The 22,051-nt window shown below is 37.6% G+C and overlaps 1 protein-coding gene across 1 annotated transcript in view; it reads left to right on the top strand.

Annotated features, from left to right (window-relative positions):
* The window catches only part of HIPK3 (homeodomain interacting protein kinase 3), a 76,280-nt gene that overhangs the window by 44,947 nt on the left and 9,282 nt on the right, over nucleotides 1–22,051 (top strand). Inside the window, exons 3-12 of the mRNA XM_074150049.1 lie at nucleotides 8,179–8,302; nucleotides 12,423–12,542; nucleotides 14,419–14,505; nucleotides 15,379–15,563; nucleotides 16,352–16,511; nucleotides 16,892–17,015; nucleotides 19,412–19,533; nucleotides 19,705–19,829; nucleotides 19,937–20,098; nucleotides 21,108–21,404. Coding sequence (XP_074006150.1) covers nucleotides 8,179–8,302; nucleotides 12,423–12,542; nucleotides 14,419–14,505; nucleotides 15,379–15,563; nucleotides 16,352–16,511; nucleotides 16,892–17,015; nucleotides 19,412–19,533; nucleotides 19,705–19,829; nucleotides 19,937–20,098; nucleotides 21,108–21,404 — 1,506 coding nt within the window. The remainder of the gene's footprint in view (nucleotides 1–8,178; nucleotides 8,303–12,422; nucleotides 12,543–14,418; nucleotides 14,506–15,378; nucleotides 15,564–16,351; nucleotides 16,512–16,891; nucleotides 17,016–19,411; nucleotides 19,534–19,704; nucleotides 19,830–19,936; nucleotides 20,099–21,107; nucleotides 21,405–22,051) is intronic.

Genomic DNA, 22,051 nt, shown 5'->3' with positions numbered 1-22,051 from the left:
AAGCAGAGCACGCTCCCCGCTGCAGGGCAGGGCAGAGCCAGCGTCCCTGAGAGCATCTCTTGCGACCGCTGGCTCTCAAGGATAAAGCACTGCAAGGTGGTTTCAGTGTTACAGGGGTAGAGCACACAAGTGCAAAGTACATGAAGGATATTGTCAAAATGCAGATATCGGTAAGTAACCTAATTTGGTGCTTTGAATATTGACACTTTGCTATCCAAAAAGTAAATAAAATGCATTCAGTTGCAGACGTTATTTACCAATAAAGCATCTGAATAGTTTCTCTGTACACAATTTTCTTCATTATATTGCTACATCAGTATCTACTTTGCTTAATTTTCATGTAATTCAAAAACTGCTTATCGTATCAAGTACATGAATAAATCACTTGGTATGTTGCAGTCTTTCTAAGGAGAAACAGAATAATGAAAAGGCAGAAGCATAAACATCTTCTGGTTTTAATAAAATCAGTATCTTATTTCACTAGAGATAGTGAATAAGTGGAAAAGAATCTGTTGAAATCACTTCTTATTTTATTATTCTCAGCTGAAAAAAATCAGCAAGGAGTAACTAAATAATCTTTAGTACTTCTCATAAGTGGTAAGAGAAGGTGTATTAGGTTAAAATTTGGGATGGCTCTTTCAAAACAAAACTCTTCCAGTATCAGGAAAGAGTTCTAGCATAGTTTGCTTGTAATTTTGTTTTATTTGATGAAATTACCTAAGATTTATTTGTTATTTGTCTGGTTTGATTTCCTGTTGTCTTTTTTTCTCCCCCTTTAGTTGTGAGCCCTATGTTCAAATTAACTCTTTCTGCAGTGATTGCTTCTTTTTGTAAGTAGTTATGTATTTGGGCTACTCTCTGTATAAGGTTTTTAAACCCTATCTCCTTTTGAAGGTCAGATCAGGGTTCAAAGTTAAAGCAGCAGCTGCATGTCGGTCTGGTACATTATATATAACAGTGGAAGGCTGTGGTGTTAAGTAGGGCTTTTCTAGCCATTGGACGTGGTGTAGTTCTATGAAAAAGTTTTATTTCGCTAAAATGAAGTTTTTTTCTGCCAGGAAATGAGAATTCCTTTTGCGCAGCACTGTGGACACCACCACAGCAGTACCATGGCCTTAGAAGTTTACAGGAGATACGGTGACTCATTTCCTCCTGTCTTCACTATCACTTGGCACGTGAGGGTCTGGTACCGCACCAAACTCCTTCAAAGGAGGAATGAAGTTATGAATGAGGGGATAACCTCTCATATCTTCTTGAACATATTTGTTCTCCCTGTGTTTTATGATATATGGTGACATAGCTGTAAATTACAAAGCGATATTTTTGATTCTTTCCTGCCACCTCAAAGACAGAGATGCTTGTGTCCAGCTTAACTAATGTTTCCATGAGCACTTGCATTTTTACTTTCAGTTTAAATCCTCTTACCTTCTTAGAGTTTAAAAAAAACCAACAAAACCCAAACCCAATAAATCAGAATTTGCTAGTTATGTACTTTCTAATGCCTAATCTTAGCAAAGTTAAAAGAACACTAGAAAACTGTACAAGAAAAGACAGGATTGTGAATGTAAATCTATAATGCAAAACTGCATTATAGACTTACAGCAACAATCCTTTCAAAGGATCAGGAGGATAGCTCGTTGTCTGGCATAGTCTACCATACTTCCATTTCAAAGACCAAATGTACGTTAATGCATGACATTACCGATCTGTATTATAACATCTCAATGGGCTTAAAAGCAAGAGACAATTCAACTATTGAAATGTTCTTGAGAAAAAAATCACTCAAGTGAACATCTTCTCTGTAACACGACTTTTTAAAAGACTTCTATAAATTTTATTGACATAATTCTTATTCTAATGAAATGGCATTATGAATAAAAATTATTCTGACCATGAAGAAGATTGTAGACACTTTTTAGTTTGGATCAAGGGATTTGCTTGAGTAAGTCTTATCTTTGTGCAACAATAGTGATTTTAATATGTAGGAAGTGAGCAATACATACGCTATGGATACATGTGCTATCCAATCCGTGTTTTGTGTGTTCTAGTATTTTGTCACTGGAGAAAATTTAGCATAGCAGAAGGTTGCACTTCAGTGTCTTTTGATGCAACTTTCTTCCAGCTCTACACAGCTGATGACTGTTTTTATTGTACTTTGGTATGAACCTCACTGTTTAATCTACAGCCATTGTGGATAATTTTTCTGTTGATCCATTCTTAAATACTCTTAATATTTTTACCTCAACAGTAGCCCATGATTCAAACGCTAATTGTATTCTGGCTTTAAAAAAACCTCACTTTTATATTTACATCAGTCTTTAATCTCAAAAGGAGCGGGGGTTTCCTTGGTTTTCTATAGTGAGTCAGAGCACTAGAAACACCTGGCTGCTTCTCTTCCATTATTTTATATATAATTTGAGTAATGTTACTGATCTTTCATTCTTTCCTGAAGCTTTATAGTTGTAACCAGGGTTTCTTCTTGTACCGAAGTCTCTTCAAGTCTTTAATTTATATTGTCCTTCTTTGCGTCTGTTCTATTTGATGTATCCTTTTTCAGATGGGGGTGACCAAAACTGAACACAGAATTCAAAAGTGAACACACACTATTCAAGGTGAGGGAATATCACTAGTTTTATACGAGGCATAATATTTTTTGTTATGTCTTTGTCCTTTAAAAATAAATACCAATATCCTGGTTATTTTTGCTCCCAATTATAAGATATTTTTCTCAAGTAATCTGTAAATTGTCTACCTTTTTTTTTTCCATTGGAATGTTGGTTAATTTATAACCTAATAATTCTTATGGATAATTTAATTAATGAAGGAATAATGTACATTAATTTTCACCATGGTTTACTATATGCCATGTATGGTCTACTGCCTGTCATTGTGTTGATCTAATTGCATATTTGAAAATCCTTGTGAAGTCCATGAGAAATGCATTAGCAAACCAACTGTTCTTTATATCCTTCATCATCCAGGTTTTGTCATTACATGGTTCATTCCCATTCCATCATTCAGATTATTGAAGGGTACTTGCTTGTGCATTTTTTTTCCTGAGTATTGCCAACCTTGGTTTGGATCCCTCTAGCCTAGAGCCTTTCCTGTGTTCTTGCAGATCTCTTAAGAAAGGTCTGCAATCCAACACATTCATGATGAATACCGGTAGTGAAGAAAATTAATTGTATGTCAGAATACTTTTTAGAATGCCCATTACCATCTCTCATTAACTTCTTCACTGCATCTGATCTTTATCTTAGACCTCCTTTCTTTAGAAGAAGAGTTGCACACATCACAACCCATATCTGGTTATTTCTTTTATGAAGTATATGCTTGTGTTATGCTGGTAATGGTTAATGGTAGTGGGGGGAAAAACTGTTATTCTTGGGTTTTTGACTATAACTCTTGCCAATTGGATTCATTTACGTGAGTTCTTTTGATCTATCGGATGGCTTTGAACAAGTCATCAATAAAAAAAAAGATAAAGATGCTACCCTTTTGACGACATCTTTGCATAAGTATTCATTATAACGACAACAGTGTGCTGTATCCTGAGCAGATGAAGTAGTAAGCATTGTCACAATAAACAGTGGTAATTAGGGGTAGCAATGTTTGTCTTATATGAGAATAGTATAAATTTTGTGTTGCATGCTAATATTAGAGACGCTGTCTGCAGTTACCTTCAACTATATGAATATACAGCAGTGAAAAATTATGGAGAAACAGTATTAAAATTCTTACTCGATGTGTTTTAAATTGCAAAGTCAAAATGGCTTGATAAGGTTTATGTGCCTGTTTGAAAGGAATTTTACTGCAAAACCTATAATGAAGAGGTAAAACTACCAAGGATATACCAGCATTCCCAATGCCCAGCATCTTTGGAGTAGGCAGTAGCACCTTGGGGGAGGGGAAGTAGCTCTGTGTTCCTCATAGGCACTGTTCCCTTCCGCTTCTGGCGTGAAAGTTGGTATAGGTGGTGGCTAAGGGTTTTGGTCTTGGAGAGAAATCACATGGATGTGCTGAAATGAGTGGGAGCCATGAGGGGAGGACGGCTATTTATATAGTCTTCTCTCATCTGGAGAGTGGAAACTTGGTGGTCAATAAATAAAACAATGGCATGTGGTAGGCAGTAGATACATTGACCCTTTTATACTGCCAGAAGGGAAATAGAAATAAAAATTTGTGCAGTCTTTAATCTCATTTCCTTGATGTGTGAGGGGCTATGTATAATTGTTACAGGACCCCCAGTGGGAACATCTTTGCGAAATTATTTGTGCATTCACCAGAATTTTTTGTAAAGTTAGCAGTTCCAGAAAGTTGTTAGTTTTATTGTTTTATGCTGTTCTTCAGTTGTTATTATGTACATTAACTGTTGGGTTTTAGCTTTTTCATGTACCTTTTGTTCTAAGTTGGATTTCTGACAGAGGACTTCTAGGTAGTGATCATTTCAAATGGCTTGACTTCTTATGCTTTTTGTCATGACTTATTTTTTTAATATGGCTAATTCTTGCTCTTTATTCTTTGTTCCCCTAGTGTAAAGGTTGGAAGAATTTTTCTGTTACTATGCTAAGGTTTTGATTTTTGTGTAGTTTTTGGTTGTTTGCTTGTTTGTTTTTTAGCTCTCCATCAAGGAATTATTTCACTTTTCTTCAAATGTGTGTATTTTGTTGCTTCATTCTAGGCTGGCTGACATGCTGAAGCTAAATTATTTTATGAAACGTTCTGGTCTTTAAGCAAGTTAACAGAACAAATTGTGCGGTTTCTTTCCTCGTAAGCTTACAAAAACCTATAGTATGACATCTATATTCACTGTCTGTGATGTAGTAACTAGAAATGTGACTATCCAAACAAGCAGCTGAAATAAATATTTGTTTGTCTTTCATCATTTTAGATATTTCCAATTGATAAGTCTGACTCAAGAGAGTTGAATTGAGCTGTGCTGCATCAAGTGAGAAAGGAGGATTTCAGATGTGTTAATCTAGGAACAGTTGCTTAATAAAGTGCATCTTTACGGTGTAGTGGTATTGCATTTCAAATTCTAAATGAAGTTTTCTGTTAATTTTTTTAATTAATGTTTAATTAATATTTATAAGAAATTAATGTTTAATTAACATCGATAAGGAATTAACACGGATAAGAAGGAAATAGATGCTTATTGTGTAAAATATTGCTTTTAATTTCATTTAAGTACGTTTAAGTAAGATTTGGTATTCTTAAGTTTAGAAAATTCTCCTTGTTGATGTCTGGAAAACAGATGGTATTTACTAAGTTGGGGAGCATCTTGTCGTCTGCAGTAGATACCAAGCAATAGTGTGTGTGTGGTGTTGTTTTGAGAGATAGAAGTACTAAGTTACAGTCTTTTTTGAGTAATTTGATGTTAAAGTGACTGTGTTGGGACATTTGGAGTTCCTACCACTTAATTTAATGTCTATGGTTATAGTTAGGAAAGCAAATACCTTCTTTTTAAGCTGTATGTAAAAATATTTCTTACATGAAAAAAGAGCTGTGGATCATCTTAAAAATAAAAAATAAAATTGAAGAATTACTGCCTCCTCTTTAACCCTTTCCTCCCCAGTTGTCCAAATAGCTTTTTAACTGAAAGTTTAAGAGAAGTGGAAAGGAAAAAGAAGGTTCTTTTGAGCATAACATTAAAAAAATTTTTAAACAGTTTGTAAAAATTGTAAAACAAAATATTTGAGCTGATTAAAACCAATCTAAACGTAATTAAACCCAATACAAGTTCTCTTGTAACTTTGTCTGCTGTGGGAGGGTTGCTCCATTTTAAGGACCAGCATGAGGCCATGGTAGGAGACACTGAACCTGAAAAGCAGGGAATTTGGCATCTCTGTGGAGCAGCAGCTCTTCACCTTCCTCACTTTAAGGTAGCCTGAAAATTATTTTTATTCACTGTACTGTGGTAAGGTGCAGGTAGCCCTGTTTTGGAGGACATTTATTTCCTCTTTCTTTCTGGGTGGTAGGTCAGGTGTTGGGAATTGTGGAGCACTGCTCTTGCCTCTCCTTAAATACACCCCTTTTCCTTTGACTTGGTAGCTCTTCTGTTGGTATCGCAGAGCAACTTGGTACCCATGAAAAACTAACAAATTACTATATTGTGAAATACAGTAAACGTTCTTTTTATATTTTTTTGTCATCATATCTACCTTTATCCTTCTTTTATTTGCAATCCTGTCCCTCAAAAGAGACAAGCGACAGACCGACCGACTGCGACTATTTTTATACAGTGCACATATTAACTGTTGAGTAAATGTATGAGGTTTTAAAGAGCTTATTTTAGCAGAAGCATTTGTTAAAGCCCCTATATCCATAGGCTGTGTGTATATTCATTAACTATTCAGAGCTGTAACATGATAAAACAAAAGGAAGCGTATTTTAACAGAGATCTGTAACAACCGTACGCAGGCTGGCACCCAGCCAGCGGCTGAAGGCAGACGTTTCTTACGGCTATTTCTAGTCTGGTGGCATCTAGATATATTAAATCTATTTCTCGGATAACAGAACTAGCTAATACTTACTGCAATGTCATGATCCCGCATTACATAAATACGTCAAGTTAGATCCCTAGAAGTTTATTGTAATCAAATCTCTGAAGGCAGTGGAAAACTGAGACTCTCCAGTTTCACCCCCAGTGTGACAAGATTTATCCTTCATATAATCGCATCCGAAACAGTTTGTGAGAAGGATGGGAAGAACTGAAACACTGGCATCAATGGAAAGTCTGTAAATATTTAACAGAATATCCTGCCCTGTAGGCTTTCTTATCTGTGGAAAGTCTCAGATTTTCCCTGTGGCAGAGGCCTGGGAGGTTTCACTGGTCAGGGATGGGGCAGAGCATCAGGAGTCCTTCCCCGATGGTGAATGGGCATCCTTGGAGCTTGGAGTATGTCTACGTACAGCTTCTGCCAACTACTTCTCATGAAAAGGGATGGAGATGCTTCAGCTCTTGGTCTACTGTATACTACAGAATAGTTTCTCTGTCCCAGTGTAGCATGAACATAGGAATTTGTTCCCAATCCTGTACATTTTGGTGAATTAAAGATTATTTTGATAAAGGTAAATGTCAGAGGAGAAGATAAATGAGATATGTAGGAATTTACTGTGGTCAGAGATTCTGTTTTGTATGTGGAATGTCAATATGATACAGCAGCATGTGCTGAAGTGTAAGATTTTTAAGCTTTTACGCAGGTGAGAAATAGCAATTTTCGCCACCAGCGTGTTACCTGGTCAGTTGAATCCTGCTGTTCTGTGGCATATTAAGCTGACAACAGATTGTCTTTTTTTAAAAGTAAATCACTTTATAGTGTGATGCTTTGCTTTATGTCTCTGGGCGTCTTTCTGTATTAGCAAGCAGATGTATTTTAATTCTTTTTCCTTTTGTTAATAGCTTGAATGAACTGGGAGGGAAGGTTTAAAAAAAACAAATGCAATTAAAATGGGTATCTGTGAAATACTTGAGTTTTGTTCCACGTGAACAGAAATGTTGAAAGCCCCTTTAGCAGTTGTGTCAATACCAATTTTTCTGGTTCTTGAGAACAGAAATAAATTCAAATGCTGTTAGTTAAATAATTCACATTTGTTTTAGGTGAAAAATGAGACCTGGTCTCTTTAGTGAGTGCAACAGTTTCATTTAAGTGATTTAAAAATTGATCCCGTTGAACTGATTTGAGTGCATTAGGGGATTTGAAGTTATGTAATTAAATTGATATTTTAAATAGCTTTAAGTGTACTGTCCAGTTGGGAAGTGTACTAGTGTATTTTCAAATTAAACTTTTTGTTTATTTTTGAGATAAATGACTGTATTGAGTTTAGAACATAGTTACAGGCATATGACACTGAGTGGACAAATCATTTGGGGGACATACTGGAGGAAATAAAAAAATTTCGAGTCAGTGACACTCTGTTTTTCTGGCATATCAATTATTTTGATGTACGTAGCAAACTGATACTTGTAGGGGAAAAAAACCAAACATCTCAGAGCTGCAAAATTCTACCATGGATTATCTAGAGAAAGAAAAATGCGATTTCCGATGTTATGATTTTGTTGAAATAATTAGCCTGTGTTTTCAAATAACAGATTTCGGAGGGTTTTTTGTCATGTTGAATTGTTGAATTACCTTTTTTTCCTAAGGGAAAAATTCAGTAACCATGTTTAATTTGCAGAGCACCAGAGATCATACTGGGATTGCCGTTTTGTGAAGCCATAGACATGTGGTCGTTAGGGTGTGTGATTGCAGAGCTGTTTCTTGGATGGCCACTGTACCCAGGAGCACTGGAATATGACCAGGTAGTAGAATAAATTTCACAAGCATATGCACACTTTCTGCAATTTAAGAATTTCAGATCGTTAAATCCAGGATTTCAAATGTTAATAGCATCCCCCATTAAGTAGCATTTCTTCAAGTCTGTTCAATGCTTTTAATTTAGTCTTACTGATTGTCCTAAAAACCTCTTTCTAGACCAAACTGTATATTGTGCTGCTTTTCTGAATTAAAGTTCAATTTTTCTTCTTCTTTTTTTTTTTTTTTCCTATCTTGCAAAATAAATGTTAGTATTGAAGCTGCTTTTTCTGATGGAAGTCAAAGTTTGTGGCTACTATCATTGCATTGTAATCTCTCTTTTGCTTGCCATGAACGGGGTTGACTCTGGAATGTCTGCTCAGATGTCAGGATTAGTTGCTTTCTGAATACTTCCTCATGCTTTCTGCAAATCCAGCATAGCTCAGAGATTTGAGAGCCTATACTTCATGAGGAACAAGGATCAACTGTTGCAATAATACTGTATATACGCAATGGTAAAGCTTAAAGCTGTTGAAGCTGTCAGGAGTTTTCAACTACTGACACCATTGGCATTAGTGAGCTGACTTGAAAAAAAAAAGTTGTTTCTAATGAAAGGTGTAGAACATTTTCTGTTTAAAACACTCAGAGAGAAGCCTTTAATTTTCTAGCATAATGTGGAAATTTGGAAGGAATATAATCAGCATTGACTATCCCTGTCAGAGTCACTATCCCTATTTTATCTTTAAAAGTGAAGAAATCTCCTGAAAATCCCAGATGTGACAGCACTGGCTTGTTCCTAATTTACACATCTTTGATTCACTGTTCAGTTTAGGGGCAGTTCCTCCAGCATGTTGTTCAGCTTATTCAAATCCTGATCTGCATGTAGCGGGCTTTTGGCTCCCTGTGCTTACAGAGCAGACCTAATTTTCTAAAAATGCTTTTGTTAAAACCACTGTCAGGGGATATATTGATTTTTGTGTTGATTTTGGTAATAGTTCATATTTCAGTTTCCTTAATTTACAAAAAATTCAGTGTGTCATGGGTAGGAAGTAAGCTATGAGTGGAACGTGGGTTGAGTCCTTGATGCATTTAGAAGACCTTTGTGCAGGGTATGGCTGTAGAGAGAACAAAATAGAGAACGAAAGAGGAAACTACTAACAGCCATCTAATTCATTATGTTCTTCAAGGAAAAAGTGAAGGCTTTTTTTTTTTTTGAAAGAATCTGTAATTCCAAGAACCTGGCAAATTTATTTACTTCTTATTTTGAAAGAAAATGCAGGAGAAGATCTGGACTTTCAAAAAAAGTGCCAAAATATGTAACTTCCAGAATTGCTTTCATTTTGACCCCATACTGCTGTTAAATAGCTGTTAAAAGGGATGCTGCTGCAGGTGAGGAAGACCTGGAAGCCCAGTTCATGGTCTTCTGATCATGGCCTCACATACAGGCAGATGCTGCTTATGGATGTGGAATGTGGCTTTGGACCACATCTTCAGTCTGTTACGGTGCAGTAGGCATTTGAATGGTGGAGAATAGTGCCCGTGTCCCAACTCTTTCCTCAAATTAACTTGTGATTTGTCACGATGGCAGCAGCCCAGGCTGTTAACGTGTGCCAACGGGCTTACATAGCTGTGAGCCTCTGACTTTTGTACAGAGAGCCAGAACAGTGTAAAGCTCAGTCTCATGATTATGAGGATGTTTTTTCAGGCTAATACAGAATCTCATTTGAAAAGAAAAGACCTTCTTTCCCCCGCTGCACTGCAGCCATCTTGTTGTGTACAAAACCCAGGCAGATGAAGGCAGTTCAGTACAGTGCACAGAGCACCTACCTTCATAGTGATCGTTGGCTCATCTTTTATCAGTTTTAGACAGCCAGGTCCTTATGACAGCGTATCACTTGTTTTTTGCTGTTGTAGGCCCAGGGCCAACAAGACTTGACCTCTAGATACTGCCGGACAGTGCAAGTAAACAGCATTGTCCCCAAAGACAGCCACCTTCCAAGGTGCTGTGCTCCATCCACATGCATGGGTTGGGGGTTAATCTTGGTGCTCGTAAGATTTTCTGCTTGCTTTACAAGTGAATACTGAGTTTAAAAGACATTTAGTTAAAGACTGACATATCATTCAAGTTTGCTGGAAGCATCAGTAACTCATTAACAATTAATAACTCATCTAGCAACTTTTCTGATCTTCAAGTCAGAGAAGTCGTGGTGGAAGAGGAGCCGTAACCTCCTCTGCACCAGCAGGAGTTACCTTACTTCAGTCAGCCTTACCAAGTAGGTTTGCAAAACTTGCTTCAGAGAAATTTGATTCAGGGTTTTCCTCAGTGTACACGAGTACAGCAGTCGTAGGAGATGGCTCCCAAGGAAGCTCCTTTCCTCCTGCTACATGGTGTGTGTCACCAAATAAGCAAACAGGCAAGGGCTTTGTGCTGCATTTCCCCCTGGCATGTGGCAACCAACATGCTAGCCCTTGAAAGAAAGCACTTAGTTATTATATTCATTTGTGATTATATCCAGTAACAGCTGTACTTCTCAGTGGAAAATAGCCATGTCTTCTGAGCTTTAATACACATTAAAAACAGGCACAGGTGCTTAACTGCTAAATTTTTGAATAAATGCATTGTCTTTCCCCCCCTAATTTCCAAGACTTTATTGTGGGCTTAGAAAACAACTAAATGATCTAGAAAGAGTTCTGGTTAGAGTGGGATTCTCTTTAGTCTCTGATGTAGGGAATTATGCAGGATACCAAATACCAAAAGTTGGCAACATTGCATTTAGTTCCTCCCCACTTTTTTCTGTCACTTATACTTTGGCAGAAGCCTTGCCTGTACCTTCCCTCTCTACTGCCCATCAGGTTTTCTCTTCCCAGGTGCTCCTAGCTCTCAGGTCCTCTGTCTTTTATTGAATTCATCTTACCTCCCAGTTCGGTGGTATTTCACCGAAATGGTACACTGGTTCGGTGTATTTCACCTCTCTCTCTGTTTGATTTTTTTCCTTTCCTCCCTTCTTTCTCTTATTCCCTGGCTGCTCCACCTTTTCCAGGGGCTGGCCCACACCAGCAGCCCCTCCATGGAGATGTGTGGCACGGGACCCTGACCGGTGCCCATCAGCCCTCGCTCCCCTCAGTCCTTCAGCCTTGGCTGCTGGAATCCATACTCCCTCCATCCCAACCTGCAATAAGCTCAGTTTTATTGTCAATTATTCTTCCAATTAATCTTTCTTGAAGGTGTTTTTTTAATTTTTAAAGAAGCATTACTTCTGGGATATCTCCCCCCTGGTACAGGGAGTTAGCATTGCATGCACATGCACGCTAATTAAAAACACATCATACTGTATTCTTTCAACAGATTTCTGTTGATGCCTTGAATTTTAACTATTTTAAGTAACAGTTTGTGTCATCAACTATATAAGAAAAGTAATGAAAAATGCATAGTAAATTATCTTTTAAAATAAGTGCATGTTAATTATTCCAGTGGAAAAGTGCATCTGACCGTTTCAGGCATAAAGCCAGTCCATTCCCATTGCATCAGTAACAGATTTTCTGAGACGAGGACAGTATCTTTTCCTGGATGCCTAGAGGTTGTACACACGCTCCCTTTCCAAGTGGAACATTGGCTTGAAATGCAGGTGTGTCAGACGTGTAAAAGACTGATACACTGGAAACAGCAAACGGGAAGGATTTTTATAGCATTGTATAATAAGAGTACGCCAAAAAAAAAATAAAAAAAAATCATCAAACTTCTGTACGCAAGCAAAGCACTCCTACTAATTTTCCTGTTTAGAATGAAAATACTACATTTAGGATTGGAAAGGTTTGAGGAGGTACTGACAGCCACTCTCCCCAGCTCCTCATTTCTGTCACTGAACTTTAAAAGCTTGCTTATATAGGTCACTTCAGAGGTTTGTTTATGTATGGCTTTCTCTGGGAGATGGAGAGCACAGTATCAAGCGCTCAGTGTTAGGTTTCTCTCCTTTGTATGATGTAGTTGTCGAGCTACAGTGCTCTGAGGGTGGTTCATTTTGCCACTTTTTCAATGAAATGACAAGTTTTTGGCTATGTGGATCAGATTTTGAAAATCAGAGGTAAATTATTTCCCTTTTTTTTTGTTTTTTCTTCTTCCTTCCTCAGATTCGTTACATTTCACAGACTCAAGGTTTGCCAGGAGAGCAGTTGTTAAGCATGGGAACGAAAACTGCAAGGTTTTTCCGTAGAGAAACGGATGCACCATATTCTAGTTGGAGATTAAAGGTAAACGGTATAATATAGTAGAAAACAGTGTATTGTTTTGTGAGCAGAGAAGCCAAGATTCACTATGATACTGTTAGCTCCCTTCCACATCTCCTGTGTTGGTTTTTTTTTTGGGTTTTTTTTTTGTTTTGTTTTTATCAGTTCCCGCTTCCATTTTTCCCATCCCCCAAACCAGCTCTCTGAGCTCATTCCCACCATTCCACCCCGACGGCTGCCCCGCGGGCAGCTCTGGTCCAGCTGCCAGACTGGGTGGTGCCGGGCGTCCAGTGCGTGGCTGCCAGGTGGGGGGAGAGCCTTGAATTCAAATTAAGCCTTTTATCTCCAGAGGTGCTAAATAAGTTATTGTTTTGGTTCTTCTCTTGCTTAGGCACGGCTTTTAACGCCACTTTAAAGAATTTTTCTCTGAGGCCTGAACTGCTCTGTCAAAATTTGTTCAAAACTGGCTTCAGGACCACAAGTTTGTAGGAGAAAAGGAATTAAGAGACAATATGACTGTGTACAGCTCATTTTCTTCAGATCTCGTGCTAAAACTGTCTTTGTTGGCTGAAAGCTGCATTACAACAAACGCAGACAAAATTTTAAAACTGTACTTTTATGGTCTGCACGCTCTAAGCAGCATTATTGCACACTGGCCATAAGCAAAGCTTTAACTTCTTATGCAAATATTTTTTTATTTTATTTTTAAAATTGTACTACTTCGTGGTGCTGCTTCACCAAATTTACAGAGGGTTTTGGGGGGGTCAGGACACAGTTACAGTTGACTTAAAACTTCAGTAACAAACAGCTGAGGAGCTCAAAGCACGCATTGCGTAACTTTTCGCAGTAACTGGGTAAATCCCTGGCGCGCGTTGGGCCAAGCAGCCGGGGCCGGTGCTGCCCGGCCGGAACGCTGCCACCTCCGCTTATGTAAGGATTCTCCAATTACACCCTCTTGATTATTCCAGTTTTCTGCTTTTTCGGCCGGTTGATCGTTAGGCGACAGTTTACGTCTGTTCTTGATGCAAACAGCCCTCCCCGTTTTCAGAAGTTGTTCCCTTCCAGAGGTTAAATCTCTCACAGCGGACTAAATGCTGTTTGGGGGGGAAGAAAGGAGTTTTGGTATGGGCCGTTGGTTTTTACTTGCAGTTTTTGTCAAAGTTAATTTTGGTAACATTTCTGTAATGTGTATGTTAAAAATTTTTTTTCCCAGCAGTCCTGCCTTACCTCCTGCAACATGGACTCTTAAAACAAAACCTGCCTCTTGGTGCTGTCTGTGTTGAAGGAGGAAAAATGTAACAGAAAGTGGTATTCCAGCTCATAAATCACTGATAGGTGATTCATTCTCTGGGATTTGTTTGTTTGTTTCATACTTCAGTATTTAAAGTACTTACACCTACTGTTGTGTATGCAAATGAGCAAAAGTATAAAAATAACGAAAGAGAAAGCAAAGAGAAATTGAACAGAACCTGCCTGGTTTTTGTTTTATTTTTTTACAGTGATATGATGTTGCTGCTGTTCGGAGTTAAAAGTCTGAGTTTGAGGAAACGTGTAAAATACAAGTAATAGAAAACCTGTGATATATAAAAATATAAGCACATGGCAGAGTTTGATTAAACAGTGTTTTGCTAGGCTTTCAGCACTTCCTGTGAGATTTATAAACCACCTATTGTAATCCAGTACTGTGGTCACTCAGACATGAAATTCAGTATTTTTTGTATTTCAATTTAGAAAATGAAAGTAGTCAGCAAAGCAGCGTACAAATATACAATTGAAATATTAATTATTTTTAAAAAAACCCACTAGATTTATTAGACCAATAAATATGTAAAGTTACTTTGTAGCTTTAAGTGTCCTTCATTGTCAACTTCTAAGCTCAGTTTTCCTTTTATTTTTTGAGACATTGGAAGAACACGAGGCAGAGACAGGTATGAAGTCTAAAGAGGCCAGAAAGTATATTTTCAACAGTTTGGATGATATAGTGCATGTAAGTATTAAACCATTCTTCCTTTGCAAAAGGAATGTATGATTTTTAAAACATTCCACTAGTTCAAAATAAACACCTTTTAGTATGTTATTTATTGTATATCTCCATTTTTCTCTGTATTTTGCTCTAAGGAAGATGTCTATAGCTATGTCAATCCTTGGGGATTTTATAAAGATCTTCCTTTGTCATTGCTTGTGTTAAACAATGGTACTTGTCCTTGTGGTGGGAGGAACCCTCTTATGTATAATGTATACTTTCTCTTCTGTCTGATCTGCCATTCTGGGTAAAAAAAGAATGCATATGGATCCTGCTATCTTAACTATATAATTTCCAGTATAATTCTGCTATCTTAACAATATAATTATCAATATAATTATTTTTTACCTTTTTAAAAAAACAACTTGTTTCCGCACTTCTCTTTAGCTTTATAGCTCTCTAGTCAATAATAAAAGGAAAGTTTTTATTCTCTGCCATATCCTGAACAGAGATTCAAATTTTTTCACAAGGTTGGCATTAATAACGTTTGAAATTCTTTTTTGAGGACTACCTCTGTAGTTTAAGTTAGACCATATAAATATCTTTATCCCAAATCTTACTTTTGAAATTCCGAATCCCAGACTAAAATAAAGCCTTCAGGGGTTTTTAATTGGGGTGTGTGTGTGTGTGTGTGTGCACGCGTGTACATGCAAGGGGAGTAGTGTGTGTGCAGAAAAAAGTCACCAATTCCAAGCCAACTGTGCAGGGATAAACTAGTAAATTCACCGTGCCCCACGTGATAAAATCATTGAATATTAGTATTTTATAGCAGAAAGCAATAACAAAGAGTTAAACCAATATGCGTGTCTTTTATCTGTCTGTTTTGTTCAACTCCAGGTGAACATGGTGATGGATTTGGAAGGAAGTGACCTGTTGGCAGAGAAGGCAGATAGGAGGGAATTTGTCAGTCTGTTGAAGAAAATGTTGCTGATCGATGCTGATTTAAGAATCACTCCAGCCGAGACCCTGAACCATTCTTTTGTTACCATGAAGCACCTCCTCGATTTTCCTCATAGCAACCAGTATGTAGCACATAAAAATTATTTTTTTTACATCTCCATTGTAGTGATCCATGTGTATGATAGTGGTGTTTCATCTGCTATCAGAGAGAAAAATCTCTTGTCATTTTTGTAAAGTCTTAGAGAATTATTTCAAGTGCTTGCAGTATTAGACACATCTGCTTGGTCAAGGAAACTTGGAATAACTGTGGGTTTTTTTCTGAAAGTAACATTTGAGAGCGATATATTTCTAAGTTATTATTTATATGCCTGGTTGATAAAATTCCAGCACTGCAGAAACTTGGGCTTGATTTTTGGAAGTATGAAGAGCCTTACTTCCTGTCAGTCATTGAGAGCTAGGGTGGACATTTCCTCTTGAGATGAAAGTCTCAGATAGCTTCCTTTTATGCATTGGTTAATACGGAATATATTGAACGTTTTCTTGCAGTTCTGGAATTGCGTATTTCACTGTGGATTGCCTAAAGGGCAAGCATTTCACTGAAAGAAAGAGCTTTCCATCCATTTAGTTAACTGTCCTTTCTGCTTCTACGCAATTGTTAGAAAATGGTGTTAGATACAAGGAGCAGGAAATAGTGGTATTTTTCTTGATTTTAAAATACGCATTACAAAGGCTTGATGTGAACATAGTAACAGCAATATTTCTTTTCTCTACGTCTGTCTGTGGTGCCGTTCTGTGAAACCAAACTGTGGGCTTTGAACTTTTTTTTTTTTTTCTTGCTCTGGGGAATTGTTTTATACATTTTAACAACATGAAATTCTAAATAAAGCAACTTATTTTCCTGTTTTGATAGAGTGAAGTCCTGTTTTCATATCATGGATGTTTGCAAATGCAGATCAAATTTGTATGACTCAAGTAATCGCAATAAAACATCACTTATGAGACCAGTTGCCTCAGGCGGTGCAGCTAATCTGACTGCGAGCTTTACCAAAATTGGTCCAGTAAGAAGTCAGGTAAAACCACATTTTTAAAAAATTATAAATTCCATTAACGCAGTTTCTAATTAGTTTCATAACTGAAAAAATACATCTACTAAGTGACAAAATCTTCTTTTCCTCTCATTTTTGCCTAATGTTTTTTTAAACAAACAAACAAACAAACCATTTAGAATTCAGTGTTTCAAAATTAAGTTACAAACTGGCGTTGCCATAGCAAAGCAGTGCTGTATTGTAGTGCCCTCCGGTGGCCAAAGGAGATTACTTCCTGTGAAATGTATTTGAAACGTTAATTTTTATGTTATTTTAGTTGTTTATTATGTAAGCTGTTGGGAGAAGCGTGTGAGAGGTTTAGATTCACAGTTGTAATGTTGCCTGTATTGAATCTGTTCCCATAGGCATTAACTGCATCTGCCCATTCAGTTTTGCACCAAGGGATACCACTGCAGGCAGGAACTGCTCAGTTTGGTTGCAGTGATGTTTTCCAACAGGCGTTGATTATATGTCCTCCAACTCTTCAAGGTATGTTTAATTTTACAGTTCCTGAAATATGAGTGTTACTGTCTGTCGGTTACCAGTATTTGAGTTTTCTATTATACCACTTAAGCTATATATTTATAGAACTTAATTATGTCATGAAAAAATTAGCATGCGAGTCAGATTGCACTTTTGTGAAAGAAAAAACAAATCAGCATCTGCAGAAAATCCAGAGCCCATTTTCATATTCCTCTCCCAGCCCCAACGTGTATATATACATGTATGTATATCTTGGATAAAATAGAGGGACACAATGTGGAAGCTGAAGCAAGAAAGGAGGGTATTCTGAAATAAAATTTGAGAGGAAACAAGAAAGTCGGGGGGAATATCAGTGTTGTGGTAGGTTTTTTTGGTGGTGTGGTTTCTTTGTTTCTTTTTTGGTGACTGTGTGCGTTAGGCTTTGATTTGTTGGTTCGGTTGTGGTGGTTTGTTTGGGTTTCTTGTTTGGTTTTGTTGTGCCTTCTCGATTGTAGTCTTTGTCTCTAAAGATGCAGTTTATCTGTCTTGGTGTCGTTCAGCTTTGTGTTGAGATCAGATCTTGAAATGATGGAGTTTATAGGAAGTAGGGTTTTTTTTTTAAGAACGACTTTCAGACTCCACCATAGACCTCCCTCCACGATTTGAAGTTAGACAAATGACACTAGATTCACTCTGGAAAAAAAAAACCTACCCCCAAACCAAACAAAACCCTAAACAGTTTTAAGCTAAACTTAGAGCCCAGGAAGTCTTTATCTCTGATAGAGCAGACTTTATCAGTAACGTTATTTGTGGCTGCCGCATCTATCTTGGGTTCTGGAAGCTCATGAAAGCTCTGAGTACTCACCATGTGGAGTGTCAGAGGCTGTACGAGCTAAATGCATAGCTTCATACAGATTTCCTTCTGAGCACTTAGTATTGCTAAGTAATTTCCTATTTAAATTGTATATGTGCTTTACACAATGTGATAGTCCATATTTTAAAAACCCTACTGTTTTGATTATACCCAGATGAATAAAGCGATTATAGAAACGGAAACAATACAGGCAAACACTTTATCTGTGATCTGTACACTGTATTCTTAGTATGACGATAAATTTCCCAATTTAAGTTCTGCTACAGCTTGAATGAAGGCAATATATTGTTTTCATCACATAGGTGACAAGTTGAGTTGCTGGCACAGAGGGAAAGGGATATTAATGGTATCTGGCACTGCTTCAAGGTTTCCCTGCTCGGCTGCTCTGTCGAATATCTGGAGTGCTAAAGCTCGCTACTTCTGGCAGAGTTAAGATGTTGCTGTTCTAGATGGCTGTATGGAAAAAATTAGTCAACAGTATTTCAAAATTAAAAGCTTTGGAGTGCATGGTTATAACTTAGTATTGTGTTACGGCATGAGAGAATTACATCGAATGAAGATTTTCTTTCATCCTTTATTGTAAAGATTTTTTTAAAAAGCCCCACTTTTAATCTTTAGTTTAGTAGTTCTTTAGCGGTCACCACCAAACACCCATTGCTTAGTCTTTGACTAAAGCACGAGACGCGAAGTGCAGTTAGAAGATGAAATTAGTATATTTACCTAGCCTGTATTTTCTTCTAGCATGGCTGTCTGTTGCAGTATTGGTTGAAAAAAATTCCTCTTTCATTTTAGTTTAACATTTTTATCTTAAAAATTATTATCAGTAGTAAATGTTGCAGCGTTGCTTTATGTCGGTTAGTTCCCTGTGACAATCTGTAGAGAGCATGAGATGCATCTTTTTCCTGTTATGCTCTTGTGCTAATATGCCAACAGTGCTACGGTTTGCATTATTTTGGTGAAAGGAGGGATAGGATTATGGATTCTACTGCAATCTGATGGCCTAGACAGAAAATTTTACATTGCTTCCTATAAAAGCATTGGTAACAAATAGGGGCTTTATAGATGTGGCGTTGCCAGCTCTAAGAGTTAAGAGGGATGGGTTTCAGCTAGCTGGAAATACAGAGCGTGAGATGTGCAGGAGTCAGCTATGAGAAGCTTTGAAATTCAGTTCCTGCTTACTTTTGTCTGCTTCCTTTCAAATTCTTTTAATGTAATTTGTGATAAAGAGTGAAATGCTTAGCTTTGCAGAACTTTCTGCCAAAGTCGTTCCGCTTTCTAGTAGTCTCTTTCCAAATAGTAGCTGTTGGCAGTGCTTTCTGGAAATGACAGCACCAAATATTTGTGCAGATACGTAATAGAGTAAAAATCTTTTAGGTGTTGATTTATTTGTTTTTAAAGTCTAAATTATGCAATTAGATCAAAAACACGTCAAGAAAAAAAAATAGTAAAATGTTGTAAAATTAGCCTTTATGTTTGCGTTCTGCTCAGAAAATATATGCAGGACCAGTGTTTTGCTTAGAGCTTGGGTGTGTGTTTTTTTCCCTGGCAGGAATTCCTACAAACCATAGTAAACCCACCAGCTTCTCCCTGAGGGTGGATAATGCAGTTCCGTTGGTGACCCAAGCCCACGCAATTCAGCCACTACAGATTCGAGCAGGAATCCTTTCTCAGGTTGGCTTACTTTAAAGTAAAACCCTTGCTTGTTTTGTTATTAGTTGGTAAGTATTTTTTGCCCCGTAGAGTTCTGTAACAGTCCCTCTTCTGTCTTGTGCTGAACTACAAGCGGCTAGCGTCAATTCAGTCGTTCTTTGCGTCGTGAAATCTTCTCTGCTTTCACAACAGACGTGGTCGAATCAGACCCAGCAAATACTGGTTCCTGCGTGGCAGCAAGTAGCGCCAGTGGCAGCTCCTGCTACATCTCTGGCCTCTGATCCTGTGGCTGGCCCACAGAGGCTTGGAGACTGGGGGTAAGTCCACGTATTTTTGTGCAATACCTTAATGGCTTTGGTTTAACAAGATCTACGGATGCGATGCAAATGACTTGCAATTTAAAACTGCCTTTATTTTTCCTCAGGAAGATGATTACCCAGGGCACCCATTACAATTCAATGATACCGCAGCCTCTTTTAACACATCAGATAACCTTGTCTGCCCCTCAGCCAATTAGTGTGGGTATTGCACATGTTGTCTGGCCTCAGCCTGCAGCTACCAAGAGGAACAAGCTGTGTCAGAACAGGTTGGTAGAACATTTCTAACATTCAGAGATAGTGTACCTGTAGTTGCCGTTTGGTGGGCAAGGGAATAGCCTGTACAAGTAGCACGTTTGTTAGTGACAACTGTACTTAGATGTTGGCTTTTGGGAAAATCTGTTCTTTCTGCCATAAGTTTTCAGTGTTATTTTGGTAATGCAGACTAGGTGGAAAAATACTTGCAATAGTAAGAGGTTTTATTTCCTGTTGATTAGTATGCGCCTGTTATGATAGTAAAGTTGTCTTTTGGGACAAAAGCTATAAGCCTCTGGGAAGGTACAAAAATATATTGAGGTAGCTCTAATGAGATATTCCTAAGCTCATGTGCACGAGGACGTATCAGCTTTAGACAACTAAAAATAAAAGAGATACTATATAACAGCGTTGCAAAATGCCTTATAATCGTCTTAAGAACAGTCTGTCTTTCAGTGGTGGCCAAAAATACTCTATCTGCCCTCTGAAGAAAATGTGTCCCGCTGCCATACAAAGTATTTGCGAAGGTGTGGGATGCTCAATGAAGGGGAAAGTGAGGGTTACAGAGGGCAATTTCAGCAGTCTTGTTTTAAGCAAGGATTTCATCCAGAGACTACCAGCTTTTGTTTTCAGGGAGAATCTTTGCAGGAAATCTGGCTTTGTTTGCCTGTTTTTCACCCAAATGGGATTTTAGTTTCTTTTTAAGAAAATTGGATTTTCAATGTACTGTATTCAACGTTGTTGCAAATTTCTGCTTTAGATATTACTTTGGGTAATACCTTGGATGTGGCAATGTAGCTTCTTACTAGCATGTTTCTGGATTTTTTTTTTTATTATTAATATATGATATCATATATGCCAAGTATTCATGACTGCTTTTCCTGTTTTATGTTTCTCTGTGTATTAGTTTAGAAAATTGGTGTTTTAACCTACATTGCTTTCGCTGGTTTGTTGAAAATAGTACAGTTTTCAGGTCTGTTGGTAGAGATTCACTAAATGTCAAACGATGTGTTTTCTTCACAGGAGCAATGTGTTACAAAATACCAATATCCAAAATTCAGCCTTTCTGTCTCCAAAGATACTTAACCTGAAGGCTGTAAAGAGTATAAGTTGTATAGAAGCACAGGACAATCATAACTCAGAAGGACAGGAAAGTAACTGTTGTGAAGCATCGGTCAGGCTGGACCCTGATTCATCTCTTCCAAGCAAACAGCGGCAGGCTATCTTCATTGCTGGCTCCCCCAGCCCAGCGGTCAGCGTCATCACCATCAGCAGTGACACGGATGAAGATGACATAGGACGAACACATTCACTGAGAGAGTAAGAATCGATGTTTACTTTTATTAAGGTGTTACTTAAATATAGCTGGTAGTATGAATCGGGAGTTAGAAAAAGGCAAACAATGCATTTCTAATCAAATTTCACTGCGAAGTTAACTGTAGCAGTGTTTGAAAGTGAAAAATACTTTCAAAAGCCTGCCTCATTAATCTATGTACGTTGAACATTTGCAACAGGAAACAAATAATTTGTTGTCCTTTTGTAACAAATTTGGTCAGAACAGAATACTTTTAGCTCCAGCATACTTGATTTTGCTTAATGCTGTCATACCCTCTTTTTTGTTGAAGATGAGTCTTCCAGCTTCGTATAATCAATGTTACCATTCTAGTGATAGCATCTAGTAGATAACATTACGTACCCATGGGTAAAAAATACTTCTCTAACAGTATGAAACGGTGTGCATTTGGTATAAAAACATGCTGAGCGTGGTCCCCCAAAGGAGTTTTCTTTCACAAAGCTATCAAAGAAACGTGTCATTTTAAATGAGGGCTTAAAAGTTTTAATATTTGCTCGACTTGATTTTTACTTATAATGATTCTGAACTGGAGTAACGTGGATTTTAAATATAAACTTTGTCAAATGTTTCAGGGCTCTGAACTGTTGTAGTAAAATCCCTTTATCTACTTGTT

The sequence above is a fragment of the Numenius arquata genome, chromosome 6 (assembly GCF_964106895.1).
Source record: "Numenius arquata chromosome 6, bNumArq3.hap1.1, whole genome shotgun sequence".
NCBI classification, from domain to species: Eukaryota; Metazoa; Chordata; class Aves; order Charadriiformes; family Scolopacidae; genus Numenius; species Numenius arquata.
Note: the sequence above shows the minus strand (reverse complement) of the source record. Positions and strands in the feature narration are given on the sequence as shown.